The 24,899-nt window shown below is 38.0% G+C and overlaps 1 protein-coding gene across 10 annotated transcripts in view; it reads right to left on the bottom strand.

Moving 5' to 3' along the window:
* MAP2K5 (mitogen-activated protein kinase kinase 5) overlaps nt 1-24,899 on the bottom strand; it is a 266,821-nt gene that overhangs the window by 221,709 nt on the left and 20,213 nt on the right. For all 10 annotated transcript variants that reach the window (XR_004960015.1, XR_004960014.1, XR_004960022.1 and 7 more), the window contains exons 4-6: nt 10,806-10,875; nt 6,354-6,394; nt 5,307-5,374 (exon numbers count right to left, since the gene is read on the bottom strand). Coding sequence is in view for 6 of the 10 variants with exons in the window: in XM_036265405.1 (XP_036121298.1) it covers nt 5,307-5,374; nt 6,354-6,394; nt 10,806-10,875 (179 nt within the window). In the remaining 4 variants the exon portion in view is untranslated. The remainder of the gene's footprint in view (nt 1-5,306; nt 5,375-6,353; nt 6,395-10,805; nt 10,876-24,899) is intronic.

Below are 24,899 nucleotides of genomic sequence, written 5' to 3'. Positions count from 1 at the left end.
CAGAGAGCAGGATTAGATTGGGGCTTGTCCTTCTCATTCTCCACACAGGCTAAGAGTCTTATAAACAGAGAGCTGGCCAAGGCATGCTCCTGCTAAAGGTTGTCCAATGGTTTGCTAATACACTGAGAGGAAAACATAAGGCCCTGCATGATCTAGCTCCCACCTACCTCCTTCTCTCCCATCACTGCTATTGCTCTTCTCCCCTCTCCACACTTTCCCCCAACTCAGCACCCCTCCCTGTGCGTCAGCCAAACTGGCCTACTCACAGACATGCTGAGCTCCTCTTCCGGGTATGCTCTCCCCTCCCTCTGACATGCCCTTCTCTGGCTCTCGATGTAGCTAGGCCCTTCTCATCCTTCCCGGAGAGTCTTCTCAGAGCACTCAGTCTAAATCTAACATAGTCCTGCCTAGTGTGTTCTCTCTTCAAAACTTGCTTGTTTCGCCTTGGCCGGTTTGGCTCAGCGGTTAGAGCGTCGGCCTGTGGTCTAGAGAGATCTGGTTCGGTTCTCACAAAGGGCACGCACCTTGGTTGCAGTTTGTCCCCGGTCCTGGTTGGGTCGTGCGGGTGGCAGCCACTCGATGTGTCCCTTACACATGGATGTTTTTCTCTCTCTCTCTCCCTTCCACTCTATCTGAACAAAAAATGGAAAAGTGCCCTTGGGTAAAGATAAAAAAATAAAATAAATAAATAAATAAAAATAAAATGTTCTTATTAAAAAAAAACTTGTTTCCTTTATAATGAATTATAAAGTATAATTATTTGTATGTTTGGATTTTTCTGTCTTTGTACTTTTAAGATAGCAAGCTCCAACAGATAAGGACCACATTGTATTCCTAGTGTGTAGGAGAGCACCTAATGAACTGAAGACACTCAATAAATACTGTTGATTCATTATCAACATGAGGCACAGAAATGGTCAACCCAGGGTGGCACATTAAAATCACCTGTAGGACTTTTTCAAATTGCATTCCTCCTATAACAGAAATCACTACTGGACCAAACAACTGTTACTATTTGGGAGGCTGTCACACCCAAGAGAAGATGTTGCAACAAAAGGCTGAGTACCACTAGATCAGACTGTCTCCGTCCAACCCAAAGATTTTATAATACTCCGGATATAAATTATATTTCTTAAAAAACCAAGCTAATCCACTCATGTTGTTAAAAACCAAACCTGAGAGAACTGAAAATTTATCCTGCTTCTTCTGTCTTACTATCTTTTTCAAGGCTATCCTCTTTTTATAACATTGTAAAATTTGACCTAAAACACCAGGGAAAATCTTGGTCTTTTCCTCAAGGTTCATGGTCTCTCTGTCTGCACAACATCTTTTCTGGAAGTAGTGGTAGTAATTAAATGCCCTACCCTCTTTGAGTTGAGTGGAATGAATGACCCTCAGTCCCCACACCTCCACTCTGTTGGACCATGGCTCACAGGCCCAACAAGCAGGAAGAGAGAAGCTACAAAGCATTGCCTGGCAGGGCCAAGCCCCTGGATGAGAACTAAAAGATCAGATGATCCACTGGTGAATAACCAGGCTGTAAATTAAGATAGAATGAAGTGTGTAAGAAAGAAACATACTTTTCCCACTGGTGTGGCTCAGTGGTGTGAGCGTCGACCCATGCACCAAGAGGTTGGCAGTTCAACTCCCGGTCAGGGCATAAGCCCAGGTTGTGGGCCCAGTTCCCAGTGGGGAGCATGCAGAAGGCGGTCAATCGGTATTCTCCCTCATCAATGTTTTTTTCTCTCTCTCTCCTTCTCCCTTTGTCTCTCTCTAAAATCAATAAAGAAAAAACATTTTTTAAAAAAGAAACATACTTTAAGAGTAGTATGCTCATAGCAGGAAACCTGGTGGGTAGATATACTGACACTACAATAAAAAAATCAAGGAAGTGACTTTTGGGGAAGGGACAGGAGAGTAAAGACAGAGTCAGAAGGAGAGACTTTAAATTACCTACAGTACAGTCCCCTGGCAAAAAACAAACAAACAAAAAAACAAGACTCTGGGTTAAGAGGGGAAGGAAAGGTATGGAAGGGAAAGTAGAAGCCTCAACTACATCTCAGTTGATAAAGGGATGTGCAAATACTGGCTACAGCCCCAAATCCAGAAAAACCTGGGCACAGAATGGAAGTGTTTTGTGGTTTGATGTTGGCCTGTCAGTCACCAGTGTGAATACATACACACAGATCAATCACCTTCACAGGGTCATCTTCAAGTACAGGCATACCTCATGGATTGCTCTTTGCTTTATTTTACTTTGCAGATACTGTGTTTTTTACAAAGTGAAGGTTTGCAGCAATCCTGTGTTGAGAAAATCTATTGGCGGCATTTTTCTAACAGCATTTACTCATTTTGTGTCTGAATCACATTTTAGTAATTCTTGGAATATTTCAAACTTCTTCATTATTAGTTTATTTGTTATGGTGATCTGTGATCAGTGACCTTTGATGTTACTATTGTAATTGTTTTGGGGTACCATGAACCACATCCAGATAAGTCAGCAAAGTTAATCAATAAATGTGTGTGCTCTGATGGCTGCAATGACTGGCCATTCCCCTGTGTGTCTGTCTCTTTCTTCCAGCCTCCCTATTCTCTGACACACAAAAATATTGAAATCAGACCGATTAGTAACCCTACAATGGCCTCTAAGTATTCAAGAGACAGCTAGAGAGGAGAAGGCAATGAAAGCTTCAAAGCTTCAAAGAACAGGCTGACTCTCTTGTTAGGGGATAATGCAGCTGGAGAGTTAAAATTGAAGCCAGTGCTCATTTACCATTCTGAAAATCCTAGGGCCCTTAAGAACTATGCTAAATCTACTCTGCCTGTGCTCCATAATGGAACATCAAAGCCTGGATGACAGCATGTCTGTTTACAACATCGTTTACTAAATATTTTAAGCCCACTGTGGAGACCTACTATGCAAAAAAAAAATATATATATATATATTTCCCAATATTGCTGCTCATTGACAATGTTCCTGGTCACCCATGAGCTCTGACAAAGATGTACAATGAGATTAATGTTGTACTCACATCTGCTTATACAACATCCATTCTGCAGCCCATGGATCAAAGAGTAATTTTGACTTTCAAATCTTATTTAAAAAATAGATTTTGTAAGACTATAGTTGCCATAGATAGTGACTCCTCTGATGGATCTGGACAAAGTAAATTGAAAACCTTCTGGAAATAATTCACCATTCTTTATTCCGTTAAGAACATTCATGATACATGGGAAGAGGTAAAAAAAAAAAAAAAAATCAACATTAACAGTTTTGTTTTTGTTTGTTAATCTGCAAATGAAGATATTTTTTCCATTGATTTTTAGAGAAAGTGGAAGGGAAGAAGGGAGGAAGAAAGGAAGAGAGAGAGAGAGAGAGAGAGAGAGAAATCTTTGTGAGAGAGACACATCAATTGGTTGCCTCTCACATGACCCTGACAGGAGCTGGGAATGGAAGCTGCAACCCAGGCATGTACCCTTGACCAGGAATCAAACACAATGCTCTTTAGTGCACAGGCTGATGCTCTAACTACTGAGCAACACTGGCCAGGGTCTTTAACAGGAGTTTAGAAGAAGCTGAATCCAACCCTCATGGGTAACTTTTAAGGGTTTAAACTTCAGTGGAGGAAGTAACTGCAGATGTAGTGGAAATAGCAAGAGAACTAGAATTTAAAGTGGAGCCTGAATATGTGAGTAAATTGCTGCAACTCATGATAAAACTTTTAACACCTGAGGAGTTGTTTCTCATGGCTGAGCAAAGGAAGTGGTTTCTTGAGATAGAATCTACTCCTGGTCAAGATGATGTAAACACTGTTGAAATGACAACAGAAGATTTAGAATATTACATAAAGCAGTGACAGGGTTTGAGAGAATTGACTAATTTTGAAAGAAGCTCTACTGTGGGTAAAATGCTATCAAATAGCATTACATGCTACAAAGAAATCATTCTGAGAGGAAGAGTTAATGGCTGCAACAAATTTCACTGCTGTCTTATTTTGAGAAATTTGCCCTGGCCGGTTTTCTCAGTGGTTAGAGCGTCGGCCTGTGGACTAAAGAGTTGCGGGTTTGATTCCAGTCAAGGGCACGTACCTCAGTTGCGGTTCGGTCCCCGGCCCTGGTCAGGGTTGTGTGGGAGGCAACCAGTTGATGCGTGTCTCTCACACTGATGTTTCCCTCACTTTCTCTCTGTCTCTTTTTCTCCCTCCCACTCTACCTGAAGATAAATGGAAAAATATCCCCAGGTGAGGACTAAAAAAAAAAGAAATTGCCACAGCCACCCCCAACCTTCAGCAACTACCACCCTGATCAGTCAGCAGCCATCAGCGTTGAGGCAAGACCCTCCGCCAGCAAAACGATTAGGATTTGCTGAAGGCTCAGATAATAGTTAATATTTTGTAGCAATAAAGTATTTTTTAATAAAGGTATGCATATTATTTTAGATATAATGCTACTGCACACTTAACAGACTTCAGTATAGTGTAAACATAATTTTTATATGCACTAGGAAACCAAAAAATTCATGTGACTAGCTTCACTGCGATATTTCCTTTATTGTGGTGGTCTAGAATGGAACCCACACTATCTCCTCGGTATACATGTACAATAATATGTTTACTAGCTGCATAACTGAATGTATAACAAAAATGACCTAGAATTCTATAAACTTAAGCAGGGCCCTCCTTCTACTTGAGCACCATGATTCTCAAGTAGATTCTTCAAGAAACCTGGAAGTTCTCAAGCCTGTCAGAAAAACACTTTGAAAACCTCAAGTCTCTAGTATCCATCATAGTGTGGGGCAATGTTAGCATGAATCAATGAAAATTATCTTCCTTTCAAAAGAGTTTCACTTTCCTATGCAACCAAAGATACAAAAATGAGCAACGTGGCTGGTCAATTAAAATGTACCACTTTACTCTTTCTTTGCTTCTTTCTGGTTAAGAAGTTAGTGGATAATGATACTGCTAAAAAGGATGGACAAGCAAGAAAAAAAAGACATTAAACAATTTATAAACCAGATCAACAAAGCATTAAATAATCAAAGGCACTGAATTTTATGTATAATTTGGTAACTGAAGGAAAACCATTCTGTAGACCAAAAAATTAACAGTTTAAAATGTTGAATTTCATCTTTCTCTATGAGGTCCTTTCTCTTTGGTCAAATACATAGCTAGAGTTACCTACCTGGTCAAATTTTTTCTTGGCCACATACACATTTTTTTAGTCTTACAGAAAAGAGGTGACATCCCATGAATCCCCCCCATCTTTATAGACAGTCATGCTAGGGTACACTCCACTCTTGCTCTCACCTGTTGCTTGGAAGTGCGTCGGAGATTGCTGGACTGCTGTGTTGAGAGGGTCCGGCCCTGGTGTTCACCTTCAAGTAAAGACAGAATCTTGATCAGTTTTGTGTTCTGAGGATACAGTTCTAATTAACCTATAATTTGCCACAAATTTCTCTTACTATGAAGGTTAATTAGCTTCTTACTAGACAGACCCATGGTTGGAGTCTATTTAGTATATAGGTTACAGAACTATACAACCTGTATATTATATAACACTCTATTACTGTCATTCAAATACTTAACACAGTGCCGAAAAAGAGAAACAATAAATAGAGGAAAAATTTCAGTTCACTGTCTAGAACTAAATTTAATTCTAGAGAAAAAAATTCTATTTCCTGTTTTGTTTTGTTTCATACACAAAAACCCAAAACGCTTATGTTAAAAAAAGTACATTAAGAATACATCCAGGAGTTAATAGTTAACCTCAAGCTGTCATATACTTCCAGCTCTAAAACTGAGCAGAACACTGTAGAATGTTCCATGTTCACTAAAAAATGAAGTCCAAGTAATTAATTATATATAAAATGGTTGCATCTAAAAGCCAGTTTTTCCTTCAAATGTAAACCCTTAAACAGAAATCCAGAATTCAAAATAAACAGAACAATGAAAAGACATTAAATAGATATGTTTCTAGCATAAATATGTCAAAAGAAGAGGGGGGTATTCTGTGAGCAGTATGCTTATGTGCTTAATTAATCACTGAAATGAAGCCTATATTTTCACTCAAATAAATCTTTGTGGAGACCAGTACCCAAGATCATTCTGAAGAAACAGACCAACAAAACAATTCTAAATAATAAAATATATAGCAACAAAACCCCTGTATCCAAATATATATACATATTAAGCAAATACTACAGATGAATCCCCCTCCACCTCCCATTTTTAAAAAAAGGGGGGGGGTTGCTTGTCAGAGCTTGAGAAAGTGCAGTTTTATTTGACATTTCAATAAGTGGAACACAGCATTACAAATCCATCTAACTTTACTGAAACAATTATTGAAATTCGTACCTTCAGGCCATGTATGTTCCGTTCCCCAGGAGGCTTGCAGGCTGAAACAGTAATTGACTAAATTGTAGAACACATCAGGGCCATTTACAAATTTGCTCAAAATGAATCGTTTAAAAAGAAATGAGGGTGACACCAAAATTAGCAGAGAGAAATGATTGAAAAGTGGCTCCCAAGACCCAAAGTGGGAATTATGAACCAGGGTTTTTAACTTGCAGGAGTGAGCATTTATAAATGCAAAGAGCTTTCTGACACCACCTCATATAAATTCTAATTTCTGCTTAAAACATATAAAAATCAAGTTAACCGAGCTAAAATGATTATATTCCTTTCATAATTCAAATTTCTGCAATCTTTTCTCACTCTTATTACAGTGTATATCTGCTATCACTTAAACTACTTTGAAAATGGCTAGGTTTGGGGGGGGAGGGCACGGAGGAGTGGGAGAAGGGTCCCTTAAAGCCAAAATGATTGTTAGAGATTCTAAGATGGAATATTCAAGTCTGAATAGTATTCGTTTGCACAGCAATAAGCAGTCAAATTTATTAAAATACAGAGGTCTCACTAAGTTTACTACATTTCTTGCAAATCTTGGCATCTGCTAATATTTAAGTTTACAGATAAAACAGTGCCAAGAAAAATAATATTAATTTCCTGACACCATATTGAGTTAGAGGTTGATATTTTTCCAATTCAGTAAATGCTTCTTTATCAAGTGTTAAAAATACAAAAGCTTCCTGCCCATGTTATAGGCTGCTTCCATCTGAAAACTACAGTGCCCTACATATTATATGTTAAGGGGCTGTCAAGTTTGATAGATTGTTTGGGGAAGGATGAATTTGATTTTTTTTTGCTCCTCTCCCAGATGTACATGTATTTTTCCTGTTTCTGACAACAAGAAATACAGTTGTTTAATAATAATAATAATATGAGTAATAATTACAAAGTACATCAGTAGTTTTAAATTTGTATATTTCCAGTATATTTAAATTTATTATTTCCCTAGAAAATATATCTAAAACTTTAATGATTTGTATTTGTTTTTCTAAAATAGATTAAAATTAAGGCTCCAAATCTTTCCTTAAAATGGAAATTAAATTTTTGAACAAAATAACAGTCACACAAATTTGATGCTTGGTGCTTTAGAGACCACTAATACTTCCTAAGACAACATTTCAGAATATTTCTAGTGAAGTACCCAGTGGAATAAATAAGAAAGTGGCTATCTAAGGAATAGAGACAGGCATCAACTCTTTATCTCTTACCATCTGCCACACCCCTCAATTGGCTTCTCAAACCTTTATGACTGAAAATCTAACCAGTATTCAGAAAACCTAGTAACCTCATAGTTCCTAAGTATAGAGTCAGAAATTACTATAAAGCTAGTAAATGTTCACACTTACTAACATTTAACATATTTAACAGCAGAGAGGACCATGAGCTGGGAGTTACCATCCAAAGCAATTGTCCTCCTTAGAATAAAGAGAACATCTGATGCTAGAACAGAAACTTCATCTCCTGTCTTTCTCACTTATCCAGTCCAGAAATTCTTTATTTTTATTTTTTAATTATTTTATTATTTTTAAATTATTTTTATTTGTTGATTTTAGAGAGAGAGGAAGGGAGAGGGAGAGAGAAACATTGATGAGAGAGAACATCGATTGGCTGCCTCCTGCATGCCCCCCACTGGGGATCGGGCCCACAACCTGGGTATGTACCCTGACCAGGAATTGAACCAGGGACCTCTTGGTGCATGGGTCAATGCTCAACCACTGAGCCACACTGGCCAGGCCAAAAATTATTTTTAACATGGGGCCTGACCATAGAATGTAAGGTCTGAGGGCCTCTGACCAACTACATAGACCCAGTTAATATACCCAAAATGTTTATATCCTAATTGTACAAGTTTGCATCATCTCACTTATCTATACATGATGTAGATAAGTAAGCAAAAAGCAAAAGACTACAAAAACTAAAGAGTTGTACAATAGCATGCAAAAAAACAAACACACATAGAGGTAGAGAAACTGAGTCTCATATTTTTAAACATTTAAATTTGGCACAGAAGAACTTTAATAAATTAGAGCCTAATAGGTTCTGTGCTAGGAATGTATGTGACACTCATATCTCATTTAGTTTCTTCTTTTCAGTATCTTGTCTCTACCTTACACTCTTCTTCCTCCATACTCCCACAAATTCCTTCACACTACCCCCGTGCACACCACTAATATTTTAACTTATAAGCCCTTCTATTTTTTTTTTAACAAGCCTTTAAATGATTTTATTACTAAAAAAAAAGCTTCATTTAAAAATTTTATTTAGCTTCTGACTCTGTGCTTGTGCCTTCAATACTTGCACAATGATCCCGTCATGGACACATTCAGCACACACGAATCCACCACAGGCCCTGCTGACGTGTTTTTCCATTTTAGACAACCTCATTAGAACTTTAGGTCTCACAGCACGAACTCCAAGAAGTCAGCCTGGGTACATGTCATATGCAGATTTTGAGGTTTTCCCAATCTTCTTCGTATAAAAGGGACATAATTCTACTATCAGGGGTTCAGGAAAGCCTAGTTTTGCTAGAGGCTGTATTGTAGGACAACTTTCACTGGTATATCAAATGCTGGGCCACTGTTAATGCCTGAAGTCACTATTCCCAGAAGACAAAAAGAAAAACTGCCTTTCTATTTTCAGCAAATTATATTTTAAACAAAATTCTTACTCAAAGGGTACATTAACCACTTATAAATTGTGTGATTCTGAAATTACTTAATTTCCCTGAACTTCAACATTCTTATCTATACAATAAAAGCAATAATACCTAATAGGCAAAACTGTTGGAAGAATTAGAAATAATAATATTGAAAGCAATGTTGGTACTTGAACAGGGCAGATGTCTAAAAATTATTATCATGGGAGGGGGCACAGTGATATAGTCACAATGACAGGGACTTCTCACAAAATGAAAAAAAATTTAAAAGATTTTAGAGAAAAAGTAAATATTTTTTTGGAAAAAGAAAGACAGCAACACAAAGGCCCACAGCATTAACCTGTGATTTTCCAGGATTCTATACTAGGATTTGCTGTAATGGCAGAGCCACAATGCCATCAAGTAGGAAAGCAATTAATGGAAATTTTCAAGCAGGTAAAAAAATATTCCTTATACAGAAACAATTTTGCAACTTAACCAAATTCTCCAGTCATTAAAAATAGTTTGAAACAATCTACATCCTTGTTATTGGCCTAATATACAAAAATGGCAACATTTCTTTCCCTTTCTTTTTTTCTTCTTCTAGTGTTTAGTCAAGTGCAACAGAATTGGATTAATCATAATCCCTGCTTCAGACAAACTGTCAATAGCCCAATTTCATTTAGCTCTTACATAAGTTATTGATAACTCTCAATCCCACCACTACATCAATGCTAGAAGAGCGGCACAGCTCTTGAACCCAGATCTTCTTGTGGGCTGGCCAAGTCAGCTGCCTTTGGGGACTTTATATCAGTGCAAGAGTCTAATAGTTAATTGAGCCATTCAAACTTCAGAGTGTTACAGGTAATGAAAGTCTAGAATGTTTAATTAGAAAACTCATACCACGATTATTTGTACAGTATCAGTTAACGAAGGTAAAGTTTAACTTTCAATTATTTCAATTAAGTTATTTCTAGAAGAGTAACTTAGAGAATGTCCTTATCTGTTCCATCAGTTAGAAAATATGGATTCCAAGTGGGGCAATGTATAATGGGTGAAAGACTTAATGGTTTATATAATTAAACTATTCCTTTCCTCCATTACTCAAATTTTGAGAAAACGTTTATATATATACAAGTGAACAATCACTATCTGATATAAGGCTAGTAGTGACAAACCTAAAAGGGAAAAAGCAAATTATTTAACTAAGTGATTCACCAAGACTTACCTTAATCAGCTTATATTTTTGGAGACTTAACAATTAAATTCCTATTTATGAGGATTTTTCCTTATTTAGAAAGTGGCACCCCCAAAAACCAAGCACCAAACATTTTACCAAAAACTCCCTCCTAAAGCTCCTTGGTAAACCTTAGCTTCTGTACTAGCTGAAAGCTTTCTCCACAGCAGCAGCTTTGGCTACCATTATGAGCCACAGTTTATAAATATCTAAAATTAAAGTCATTCATTTATAATGCTTTAGAAACCATGTGGACCCCCAAAGAGTTCTTTAAGCGAATGTAAGTATGTACTTCAAAAACAAAAAACAATCTAGTTAGTTTAATTTACTCTAGTAAATTAGATATTTTATCTGCCATAACTATAATATAGTCTGCAATCCCCACGATAATGAATACTTCTTTTGTTTTTTTTCAAATTAAGAGCTAAACATCATGTTATGTGCATTTAAACCTTTGGAAAACATAACTGTTGATGAACCAGTTTACTGAAATAATCATTGTTGATTAGAATTTGTTCAACATTACCTCTTGGAAATATCTGCAGAGGCTCTATTAACTGTCCATTTACTTGCTGTTCCATTACTGTGGAATAATACTGCAAAGAGATTACAGAAAGAGATTACTCAGTAATGTATGAATACTGGAACAGGCACTTATGGGTTGTTTAATTCATAGTGCTTTTGTAAATTGCTGGTATACATATCAGCCTCAAGAATACTTTGTCCCCATTTGCACATTAAAATGACTATAGTGAATATTCTAGATTGAAAGTCCAGTGTAATGTTATCCTCTACACTGTCATTTATCTTTAAAAGTAAAACTATTGATTAAGAATTCAAATAAGTATTTGATCTGTAGACGTATTTTGAAAATAAAATGTATTAAAAAAAACACACACACAAAGCATTTTAGTGGAAATTCCTCAAACTGCCTCTTGTTCTTTTCCCCTGGATTTTGTAAAACAAAATGAAGATGACTCACTTTTAGCTTGGACCTCTCTGCCAGTTAGTTAATCAAACATTATTCATATTTAGGTATAAAATGCACAGATAATGGAAATCTAAGTCATAGTGACTACAGAATGAAAAAACAAGATATTATCCATCCAAAGATGATAGGATAATTTGATATAAAGGAAGCCCAGTTTCAAGCAAACATACCTTTTATGCTTTAATCGTATAAACACTTTAAAATTCTGGGTACAAAAAATAAAGTTCTAAGTGAAACAGCTCTCACACTTCTTCAGAAACAGATTCCTTCAGGAGGTTGTATTATAGTCTGATTGCCATTATCCTCAACATGCTAATCGATGAGCCTATGTCCACCCAACTTGGAGATCACTTCTGTGCTCTCACTTCCTTAAGACTTGACAAACAACAAAGTGATGTTCTTGGTGGCAAAATATCAACGAGAACTGATGATTTTGTGTTTTGAGGGGTTGTCACAAAGTAGAACTAACCTTTCTTTAATCTTTGCTGCTTTATATTAAAAACAAACAGACGTTATTTAACTACTACATTTTCAGGAAATTCTTCCTTGATAATTATTTGCTGACATTTGTAAGTTTCTCTTTTAGAAGATATACACATGTCTTCTTATATTGTTTTTATGAACATTTAATTATAACTAGATCAAGTTTTTTGTTTCCCTCAGAAATAAAGGTAATCCTTTATTCTTTATTTCTACACCTTAAATTCTATATCATCTTGGAAATCAGAAGTTAACAAATCTAAGGCTCTGTGCCCTAAAAACAAAGTGAAGATGAATTTTTGATAGATATGGACTGATATGAGAGTACCTTGCTCTCCAAGGACTTTCAAACTGTAAAGGAAAGTGAGCCTCTCCTTCTATGTATATAAAACCTTATATATATCAGCATAAACATACGTGACATTCTCTGGAATACATACTAAGGTGAATGTCTTTCAGGAGACTATATTCCTTAAAACCCCAGAAATATAGTGCTTGCCATTACTCAAACAGTGATGACAAGTAAATGAAATATCAATCATGTAGGCTGTCAACCTTTTGGGACAGCAATAACTGTTAACAAGTAGTCTGGAAAAATTGTCCGAAAATGACTTGTCCTCAGCACACCAGTGTTTGAGGTTTCCATGGAAAATTAAGATGCCAGTGGCTATTTGGAACATTGCTCAGGTATTCTTTTTAATGGGAAATTTGCCGGTTATTGATCCACAGCATGTACCCCCTTGCTTCTGTAAGGCTGCAAGCAACTTTCCAATCAGTGGCTGTCAAAAAAATTACTGCCTTTTTATACTGATACAAGACAACAGCAGTGGTGGTGTTCTCCTATAGTTAATGCTTTTCTTTAATTAACTGCTATGTACAATAGGTTAGTAATTTCAGTTACTACTTCACCAGAAATAAAAACAAATAAAATATCCTTAAGCTTTATCTAACAAATTAATTGTAGCATTGTCTGAAAATGGTGCTTGGGGTCAAGTTTGAAAACAAATAACCTCAAATGTAAAGGGTCAGAACAGGTGCAATGAATTAGTTTCCTACTATAAAACCTTGCATGCATGAAATTGACCTGTTTTCCAACTTTATTTATTTACCTCACAAAATAAATTTTTAAAAAATGGTTTCCCTTTCATTTCAGACCTGTGCCAAATCAAATGGCCAGCTATATATGCTTTTATAATCACTGTAAGAATTTTTTAGCAATCTATAAACATCTCTTTGTATTATGTGATCAACTCAGTCACAGTCATAATATTAAGTATGCCACTTGCCAGTTTCTCCAAAGCAAGTAGTTAGAATTTTTCTACATTTCTTCCAAACCCAGGGAACATTTCCCCCTGCTGAAATACTGAGTTTGATCTGTGTTTGTATTAACAGAGAATCTGTGTTCCACACAGCAGAGTGATTCACCATCAAGGACAAACAATAAAAGTCGGTAATTAAACCCATGGCGCAGGACTACTTCAGGCAACTGACCTCTGAGGAATAGGCCTGCTGAGGACTAGTACCTCAGGCTACTGCTTACACAGCATTCCCTAAGGGACATGGATAAAATTCGGGGCCACACATAGTATCTCTGGGCAAACAGTGGTCCTGGCTGGCCACAAGGCCTATGCCGCCTGGCAAAATGAGCAAGGAACTTGGAGGAGTTAGAGGACTCAGATCCAGGGAGGGGTCTCAGGACTGGCCATTTCCTAGCACAGGACCTCAGTGAGGAGACACTGCACCTCAGTTTTCTTCTCTGTAAAATGAACATGCTATCTACCCACAGGACTAATGTGGACTTACATGAGAAAATATAAGACAGCACTTACTAAGCTGCATAGCAAGTTGTTTTTAGATCTTGATCCTCTCAGTGGTTTTATATATTCTCCCTTTAAAGGGATTCTTTTCAATTTTGGGATAATTTCCAAATAGTGATAAAATATAAACAATGATGACAAAGATAAGACTTCTGGTAGACAAAAACAAAATGAAAAACCAACCAAACAAAGCCTAAATCTTGTATGCCAAGATACTTAACATGGTTCAGACAGAAAGTAACAAACTGACCATTTAACATTAATGAAGTAATGATTTGAAGTTATCTAAAGAACTGAGTTTAGTCTCTATAACCCTATCCTGGCTTTCATTACCACTAACACAAATCCCTGCCCAGAGTAGGTGTTTGATAAATACGTATTGCTTGAAGTGGAGTCCAATCTTGCTCTTGCCAGTTTTGCTCAGTGGTTAGAGCATCGGCCTGCAGACCGAAGAGTTGCGGGTTCGATTCCAATCAAGGGCATGTACCATGGTTGTGGTTCGGTCCCTGGTCCTGGTCAGGGTAGTGCAGAAGGCAACTAATCGATGTGTCTCTCTCACATCTTGTTTCTCTCTCTATCCTTCCCTCCCACTCTGAAAATAAATGGAAAAATATTCTCAGGTGAGGGTTTAAAAAAAAAGAAAGAAAAAAAATGGGGTCCAATCTTGATTCTGCCACTTACTAACTTGTAGTGGCCTTCGGGAAGTCATTTAAACCTCAGTGAACCTTAGCTTCCTCCAAATGAGAGTAAAGAGATCTACTCTATGACATATGGTTAGTGTGAAGCTCAAAATTAAACTGCAACAACAGAATTAGTGAAAGCACTTTGTAATCTATAATGCATTAATAGTTGAGAAATTAAAAGTGAACCTCCTAATATTTTAACAATATTAAGCACAGCACTTTCTGAGTAGAAGTGCTCTAGCATTTAAAAACACAGAAGTAGTTATGTACAAAAAGTTCAAAATGTTGTGCTCAACCTGAATACATCAGCGGCAATTATAAAATGTTTTCTGCTGGTATCCCTTGCAGAATCCGTTACATGCAGTAATTGCAGCAATAATCAATAAGCTAACTGAGTAAAAGATTAATCAGGTTTGTGATTGCTAATGGAATCTCCAGTACCAGACTCAGATTAGTTTCAGAGTCCCTCTGAGATATTCTTCAAAATCCTTAAACAATTTTAATAAGGATGTGACAAAGTTTAGCATAGTTATCCAAAAATCTAATTAATTTTAAACAGAGGGCCAGAGTCAACAAGGGGATAGCAAGTACAATTTTTGGCTTTGTTTTGTTTGCAAGTTTATCAAACAATGTTTCTATTTGTTATAAACCTAATTCTGATTCTAACAGCACAATTCAATCAATAATTACATTTTTTTCTTCATGGAAATCTGCCATGTGAAAAACTTGAATTCCAAAACAGCAGTTTAATTGGACAAGGCACAAGTTCTCTATTAAAAGAGAGAGAAGAAAGAGACAAATAGAGAGCAACACACAGAGAAACATCTATCACTCACTGAATACCTACTGGACTAGGCTCAGTACTACGTATTTATGTTTATTCATTTAATTTGTCACAATCCTATACTATTCTGTGAGGATCATCACCCTGTTTCACAGACAAAACAAAGGGTTTATCAGAGAAACAAGAAAAATACTTCTATCATTCTAGTCCATGCACTCAGAACATAACTGTGTTTATAATTTAACAGCTAAAAGGTAAGTTATCTCATATTTCCCACACACAAAACATTTAACTAGATAAAACAGGCTAATGGATGAACTGCTGAACTGGAGGAGAACTTGGCTTCCTCATTCGTACCCTGTGTGGCTTAGGCCAGGTCACCCCACCTTTCAGAGGCTGGGGATACACAAGGCAGCACGGTGAGATACAGAGATTCCTGTGCTGACGAGGGGCCTCTCCCTCTTTCTTCAGTGACCCTTCTGGTTTTTCCTAACTCCCTAACCACTCTACTCAGTTTCTTGTAAGAGGTTCTTTCCTCACCCCTCCTTTAAATGCTGGAGTTCCCCATGGTTTTTCATCAACTTTCTCTTCTTATTGTACACTCTCCTTGAGTTAGCTTCAGCCACTTCAAAGGTTTCAATTACCAGAGGAGTCATTGAGACTAATTAGGAGCTGATGAATCACAAATCTTTATTTCCAGCCCAGATTTCTCTCCTAAGATTCAGAACATAACCAATTGGTTGTCCACAGGCTCCTCAAATTCAACAGGTCCCTACCTCTCCCACCCCTCCCTCCCGCCCTAGACCTGTCTTCTGCCACCTGGGTTCACTCTCTCAGTAAATGACATCACAATGACCTAGTTTTCCAAACCAGACATCTGAAAGTAATCCAAAGCATCCCTTTCCTTCCTCCCCACACTCAACCACCAGTCTTATTAACTCTGCATCGTCCCCTCTTCTCAAATGTCTCCCACTGGAGCCCTCCATGATCCAGCCCACCCTCCTCTCCAGCCCCATCTCACATCCTCCCTCCCTCCCTGCCCATACCACAGAGTCACGGGCCCCTCCTGAACGCACCAGGCATCCTTTCACCTAAGACTTTAAACATATTATTTTCTGTGCCCAAAACACCCTGCCAGTCCCCTTCCTCCACCTAGGCATCATACTCTTCAGGAAGGCTTCCCATAAATATTTACTGTACGAAAGCTGGCTATAAGGCCCAGTTGGTGTGGCTCAGTGGATTGAGCGTTGTCTTGATTCAATTGCTGGTCAGGGTACATGCCTGGGTTTTGCGCTCAATCCCCAGGGGGGACGTGCAGGAGGCAGCCAATCAATGTTTTTCTCTCTCACATCGATGTTTCTCTCTCAAAAAAAATTTTTTTTAAATAAAAATAAATTTAAAATGGCTGTATAAGTGGACAAATCAATGAGTGAGTGATCTCAGGTCCCAGCTCTACATTTACTAGCTGTGTGACCTTGAAAAAGACATGCAATTTGTTTGTGCCTCAGTAAGGTCAGCCGTAAAATGGGAAAAATACCTCCCTTGTTCACCTCATAAAGGTGTTAGGAAGATCAAAATGAAAGGAGCTGGTATATGGAAAATCTTCTTATAAAATACCTGAAAAAAAAATCTTAAAATAGGGCACATTGCTATAAATCTCCCATGGCAAGCAACAGTACACAGAAGAAAATATTTTAATAGGGTAACACAGAAACCACTAAACAAAATCACTGAAATTTTTTTTTTAATCCTCACCTGAGGACATTTTTCCATTTATCTTCAGATTGAGCAGGAGGGAGAGAGAGGGAGAGAAAGGGAAAGAGAGAGAAACATCGACATGAGAGAGACATATCTACTGGCTGCCTCCCGCACAACCCCAACCAGGGCCGGAACCCAACCAAGGTACGTGTCCTTGACCAGAATCGAACCCGCCACTCTTTGGTCCATAGGCTGACGTTGTACTAGTGAGCCAAACAGGCCAGAGCAATCACTGAAATTTTCTAGACCAAGTACAGAAGTAGAAGAATTTAACTAATTGGTTTATGAAGGCTGAGTCAGTATCCCTTCCCTTTCTCTCAATTACTACAGTGCTATAAATAATAAAATAAGTAAAAGGGTATTATAAGGAACATTGTGTGTTTCTCTCTGGAAGTTCATCAAGGGCAAAAACCATGTCTTATGTATTTTCTCTTAATGCAGAGGTATTAACTTGGGTTCTATATGACCCTGAGGAGATCCTTAAGTTCCTGAAATCATAAGGATCCTTATGGGAAAAGAATAAAACAACTTTTCAGATTTTCAAAAAGGCCGATGTCCCCCAAACACTAAATAGTACTGCCATACAATGCTGACCACTGTGCCTTACACATAATAGGTGCACCCCAAATGTTTAAAGGAAAGAGGAATTAATATAGACATGATAACTACTCTTGATGATTGTACGTCTAACTTACACAGTAGCAAGTCTTACATACATACACACACACACAGCTTATTTATTACTCTATACATTTATAACAAAACAGTTTCCTAAATCTCTCCTTAGCGAGTCTTCAAACAGACAATATAATTAGTGCAGTATTTCAACTTATAAGGAATAGCACGCTGTTTTTTCCTACTAATGATAAAATTTTCAAATTTCTTTTTGTCAATACTGCAAGCATACCCCATTATATGTAGCTCAGTCAGTAATTACAGCAATAATCAATAAACTAACCAGCTATTTGCAGTCCATAGTAAATTTATTACATTTTCCTGTGAAGAACCCAACACTCTTAACTCTGTCAAATGACTACAAATTCAATTACAACACTGCTCAGATGTGTCATCCGTTATACCTTCTTTCAATTATTTTTTATACTTTAAGAGGCTTTCCCTCTGTGATGCTGACCCCTTAGGAAGCAAAAAACTGCTCCAGTGGTCAAAAATAACATATGAAGCCAATCTATTTTGAATACCAAATTAATAGCTACAAGGCTTATCTGGCTTCAGGTCCCCCCACTTCTCACTCACCTCATTGCCCCTGCAGAGGTAACTACAATCCATGTGCAGATGTTCTTCCTTAAATGACTCTAGACTAAAGAGCCACATGTGGTCATGGATTAATTAGATGATGAGAAAGAAAAGCACAATGAAAAGTTCCGGTGAAAGTTTGACTAGGGGTTTGTTTATAAAAATTCATGTTATTGACTATATGTATTTAGTGAAAAAGACAGCATGTTGGCCAAGTTTAATGATAACACTATTTGTTTTGAATAGTAAAACCGTAAAGGATGTTAGGAAGCTCCAGATGGTCTTAACAGAGGTTTGGGCAGCCAGTAGCAGATGAAATTCAACTTGGACATTTAAGGTAACGCGTACTCGCAGAGGAGTTTAAATTTGTATTCAGCAGTGGTCCCAAACTTGTAGGATCCTCTCAGCTGAAGCTTTCAGAGTCATCACCACACAGTTAGCTGGAGGCAGCGACTACACTAACCTTTCACCTATTTCTAGTCTGCAGCAATTCCGCTATACTTCTAAAGTAGAAGTTTAAATAGTAGCTTCAGGGAACCTACCACTTAAATAAAACAGGACCATCAGGCCATGCAGACAACAGGCCAAATGGGACATTCCCTTACAAACAGACTGCTTTATTTAGCCAGTTCACATAGTGCTTTGATAAAGATCCTGCCTACTGCTCACCTGCTATTAAAAAAACAACTAAATCAAACAAGTCTTGAAAAGGATGTGAAAAAAGGGAACCCTCATACACTGTCAGTGGGATTGTAAATTGGTACAGTCATTATGGAAAACAGTATAGAGGTTCTTCAAAAATTAAAAATAAAACTACCAATCAGCCCAACAATTCCACTTCTGGGGATTTATTAAAAAAACAAACAAACAGCCCTGGCTGGTTTGGCTCAGCGGTTAGAGCGTCGGCCTGCGGTCCTGAGAGACCCGGGTTCGGTTCCCGCTAAGGGCGCGTACCTCGGTTGCAGTTTGTCCCCGGCCCTGGTTGGGTCGTGCGGGTGGCAGCCACTCGATGTGTCCCTTTCACGTCGATGTTTCTCTCTCTCTCTATCCCTCCCACTCTATCTGAACAAAATATCAAAGAGTGTCCTCGGGTGAGGATAAAAATAAAAAAAAACAAAACAAACAAACAAAAAACCACTTAATTTGAAAGATATATGCACCCTTATGTTCATTACAGCATTATTTACAATAGTCAAGATATGGAAGCAACCTAGGTGCCCATGAATAGATGGATATATGCATACAGCAAAATATTACTAGGCCATAAAAAAGAATAAAATCTTGCCATTGACAACAATATGGATGGACCTAGAGGGTATTATGGTAAATGAAATGTCAGACAAAAACAAATACCATATGGTTTCACTTACACGTGGAAAGAAAGAAACAAAGAACAAACAAACAAAACAAAACAGACTCACAGATACAGAGAACAAACTGATGGTTGCCAGAGGGAGGGAGCTGTTGGAATTGGATAAAGGGTGAAGGGGTTTAAGAGGTACAAACTTTCAGTTATAAAATATGTTACAGGCCCTGGCTGGTTTGGCTCAGCGGCCAGAGCGTTGGTCTGCGGTCTAGAGAGACCCGGGTTCGGTTCCCGTTAAGGGCATGTACCTCGGTTGCAGTTTGTCCCCGGCCCTGGTTGGTCGTGCGGGGGGCAGCCACTCGATGTGTCCCTTTCATGTCGATGTTTCTCTCTCTCTCTCTCTCTCTCTCTCTCTCTTCCTCTCTCTCCCTCCTGCTCTATCTGAACAAAAAAATGGAAGGATGTCCTTGGGTGAGGATTAAAAAAAAATATATATATATATATATATATATGTTACAGGATATAATATATAGCAAAGGGAATATAGTCAATAATACCATAATAACTGTGTACGGTGACAGATGGTTACTAGACTTACCATGATGATCACACAGTAAGGTATCTAAATGTCAAATTACTATGTTGGACACCTGAAACTAATATATTGTATGTTGACTATATTTCAATTTATGCCCCTTTGGTCATATTTCCTAGGTTGATAATTTACTGAGTTCCTCCAACTTTGCTGTATTGTAGCAAATATATTCACCTTTCAGATATATGTAGAAACTACTCCTTGTTCCCAGTAAAACTGGCCCTGAGAGCTGCCAACAAAGGCTTAATACCTTGGTTATGCCCAACAGCAATCCTAGTGCTAGAGGTCCATCATTTCCTTTGAAAAGAAGCTCCTAGCCATAGCCCCCAAGAGGCTAATTCATGTACAACATGGTTCTGTCCCTTCCTGCCAGCTGTCTTGACATAGGACCCCAGAGGAATAAACATACAGGCTACCCTGAGCCCTCTACAGAGATGAGGCTGAACTGGGAGCACGGCCACATCAATGACAAAATACAGGCCCCACTCTGGCTGAGGCCTGCTTGTGCTCATTTTCTCGTTGGCTACCATGAGCCGCATAATAAACCCCTTGTTTTGATGTAAATTTCAGTATGCTTCAGCTTCTTGCCAGCACAGGTGCCCCAAGATATTTCCAACAGTGACTAAATAAGGGGCTATAACATTTTTATCACTATTTCAAGGTCATCTAAATGTCCCAGACAAAATACCTGCGCCTTTAAAAAGTGCTTTATTCAATGACTAGAAAGAGAAAACAAAAGGAAACCTTTACTTCACAGCTTAAAGTATGTTATTGAGAAAAAAAATGAAATAATTTCCAAAACAATTTTTTTTTTTTTGGTATGTGCCCCTAGCAGGAACCGAACCAGGGACTCTCTGGTCCACAGGTCGATGCTCCAACTGCTGAGCCAAACCGGCCAGGGCCCAAACAATTTCTTTACTTCATTCAGTTTCTCACTCTTCACCATTTCTCCACCCTACCTGGAGAATATACTGTATTATCAGTCTGTCTGGATAAACTGCATTGAATTAGGGGACAATCTACTCACTAAAGACTGAGTTGATTTCAACTGACCTGATTTTTCCATGTACAAACTAAGGTCAAAGTAGGACCTACTTTTAAATATGTTTTTAATTGATTTTTTTAGAGAGATTGGAAAGGAGAGAGAGATAGAAACATTGATGTGAGAGAGATACATTGATTGGCTGCCTCCAGCACACCCCCTACTGGGGATTGAGCACAAAACCCAGGCATGCACCCTGACCTGGAATTGAACCAGGACCTCTCAGTCCATGGGACGACGCTCAGTCCACTGAGCCACATCGGCTGGCCAAAGTAGGACCTACTTAATATTGGGAATATTTAAAAGCACATGTGGAAAATGAACTTTCAATCTCTTTGCTCTCTGAAGGAAACTTTCTAATAGCACAGGCCCCGAGGCTGTTAAATATTCAACTACTAACTAAGAAAGAAATTTTGGGGTAAAACTCAGCCTTAAAGGTAAGGAGACAATCTTTAAAACTTTAAAAGCCCAGAGTAATTTTTATATTCAATAATATTAATACTTCCTCAATAGATGCCAAAACAAAAACAGCACTGAAAACCAGGAGTGAAGAGACCAGGAGTGAAGACACTGGGAGCCAAAGGCCTGAATCTGTCCAGACCTTCCCATTCATTAGCTAAGTGACTTCCAATTGAATCTCATCTCTCTGTGCCTCAGTTTCCTTCTCTGTAAAATGGAACAGTTGGATAAGACCTCTAAGCCTCTCTTCCAACTCTACTTGAGTAACTATGATTTTAAAGGCAACCTCCAAGTTATGGCTACTAGGTAGGATAAAGCTAGTCATATCCCAATTTACAAAGTGCTACAGAGGTCAAAAAGCATTTTCCCTCATAGTACCATGTCTAACAAGGTACACTATGGTCAAGTGTACCACAGGGAATACTTACCCTCTACTAAAACACAGGGGCTCGGCCTTAATGGGAGACTTTACAGTTAAACTCATCCCATATTTTTCTGGCAATGTGGGGAAAAATGGTATAAAGGGAGAGAATGGGTAAAATGAAGAAAATTATTCTTGTTACTACTGTGCTGCACTCATACAAACACCTCAGTATCAAGAGAACCAGGTGTAATAAATCCTTTACTACAACACAGGATTTAGCAGAAACAAATATGAGTCCATTTACAAAAGTAAGATGTACTGCTGAGTTTCTTAATGAAAGGTCACCCAAAAGCAGAGGTTAACATTAAAATAACCCCTTCCTATAGCTGGGTCTCAGGGATAGACAAAGCTTACGATGAATCAATGAACAAGGCCCAGCACTGTTAACTTAAATGAAGCTAGCACTATGAGACAACAAATACAAAAAGATGGAAGGAGAAAAGCAGTATACTACCTTAAAATCTTTCTAGCAAATGAGAGGAAAAACAACAACAAAAAATGTAAGCTACATTAAGGGAATATTTAACAGCTTCCTTTAAATAATTAGCAATGATCAGGTATTCCGTTTTCAGAATATGTAGGTTGGGTGTATATTTTTCCTAATAAAGCATTTCAAATTCTAATTAAAAAAATACTTTATGGAGGAATTAAAAAGATACAATAGTGTCAGAGAAAAAGCCATGATCCCAGAAGTGGAATATTCTAACAACATAACTTACAAGAAACTACGCTATAAAAACAGATTGTTGATTAACACAAACTCATAACAAAGCGCAAAGAGCTATCACAATGGTGCTGTAATAACACTTGGCTGCTGAATTCTCTCAATACATTAAATATCTCCTTGGAGACCAAATTACTTTAAATTTTCTTAAAAGACAATTTATTATAGCTTTGTTTTCTTCTCATTATCTCTTAAAAATACATTCAGTGAAGTTAAAAGAATACAACTTCTAAATAACTTATATAAAATGGTACTAATGTGTGACAACACTTTGGTTTAATATGTTGGTTATTATTTAAACAGCACACAACCTACTGTCATGACAAATCCTTACCACAATGTGATATTGCATGTGTCACGTGTATCATAAACCACTGTATGCCATTGTATGGCACACATAAAATTAATAGCCTAAGGCTGCTAGCAATTTAAATAATTGATAAGTTTTCAATTAAAAAGGCAACATTTTCAGATCTAATTCAAAAATCTATTTAAATTACTGATTAAAAAACAAAACAAAACAAAAATCAAAACAAACAAAAACACTTATGCTTCTGTTGGCCCAAAGCCAGAAAATGCTTGCATCCAATAGATTTAAAATAAAGAAGTAATTCTGCAAGTTACAAGTTAGACATTGTGAATTTTTTAAAACCTTCAGGCAGAGATTCAGGCTGTTTATTCATTTAACCACTGTAATAAATAGGAAAGAATAATTAAAGGATTTATGGTGAAAGTATCTCTAGTTTTGCTTTGCCCATATTAAAGAAATACTAAGGTGACTGCAAATTGATTGAACTCCACATGAAAAACAAGGGGTTTTTGTTGTTTGTTTATTTTTACAGTAAATATGTGGTCATCTGTGAATATCTTCTTTATGTCACTGACCAAACCCTGGAATCAAAATTTTTCAGAGCCAAATTGAACCTAAAAAATAAAGACCAATGAAGGTTTTTAATAATAGGTTGACAACTGAGGACTATCAACCAAAATCTATTGCAAGATTAGGTCTAAATGGTTCTCTTTATGGCAAAACTGGAACGCAAAGGAATTTCAACCATGAGAACCAAGACAGATCAAAATGATAGCCAACCAATCTTGTTTGCTCTTTCTGAGAAATAGATTCCGCTACTCTTTGTTAAAATGTTTATTCAGAGCCTGACGCTACATAAACAAAGGATATGTGATAGTAGGAACTACTGCAACACATAAGAGAAAAAGAACATCCATTTGGGTTTTTTTTTTTTTTAATTTTTTTATCCTCACCCGAGGACATTTTTCCATTTTTTTGTACAGATAGAGTGGGAGGGAGAGAGAGGAAAAGAGAGAGAGAGAGAGAAACATCGACGTGAAAGGGACACATCGAGTGGCTGCCACCCGCACGACCAACCAGGGCCAGGGACAAACTGCAACCGAGGTACGTGCCCTTAGCAGGAACTGAACCTGGGTCTCTCTGGACCGCAGGCCGACGCTCTAACCGCTGAGCCAAACCGGCCAGGGCCATTTGGGTTTTAAATAACTTAAAACTTAGCTCTCTTAGGGATATTTTCTTTATAAAAAAAAAACAACAATGTTTTACTGATCTTTAGAGAAAGGGAAGGAGGGAGGGGGGAGAGAGAGAGAGGAGAGAGAAACATCAATGTAAGAGAGAAACATCAATCAGTTGCCTCCCGCATGTACCCCAACCCCCCGGGGACAGAACCCACAACCTGGGTATGTGCCTTGACCGGGAATCAAACCCACCATCTTATGGTGTACTGGACAACACTCCAACCAACTGAGCCACATGGGCCAGGGCTTAGGGATATTTTAATTAAAAAATACTGCCCTGGCCGGTTTTGCTCAGCGGTTAGAGCGTCTGCCTGTGGTCCTGAGAGACCCGGGTTCGGTTCCCGCTAAGGGCGCGTACCTCGGTTGCAGTTTGTCCCCGGCTCTGGTTGGGTCGTGCGGGTGGCAGCCACTCGATGTGTTCCTTTCACATCGATGTTTCTCTCTCTCTCTCTCTGTTCCTCTCTCTCCCTCCCACTCTACCTGAACAAAGAATGGAAAAATGTCCTCGGGTGATAAAAAAAAAAAAAATACTTTGCTCAAACACTCAGAATCAGGTAAGTAGAGCTCTACCTTAAGTTAAATTAAAAAATGGGGAGGGGGGGTAGGGCTATGGGGAGGGTTCCTATCTCTAAATATTTGTTAAAAGAATTAATTAGCCCTGGCCGGTTTGGCTTAGCAGTTAGAGCGTCGGCCTGCGGTCCAGAGAGACCCAGGTTCGGTTCCCGCTAAGGGCACGTACCTTAATTGCAGTTTGT

Source organism: Molossus molossus, unplaced genomic scaffold, assembly GCF_014108415.1.
Source record: "Molossus molossus isolate mMolMol1 unplaced genomic scaffold, mMolMol1.p scaffold_m16_p_1, whole genome shotgun sequence".
In the NCBI taxonomy this organism is placed as follows: Eukaryota; Metazoa; Chordata; class Mammalia; order Chiroptera; family Molossidae; genus Molossus; species Molossus molossus.
This window is presented reverse-complemented; position numbering and strand designations above follow the sequence as displayed.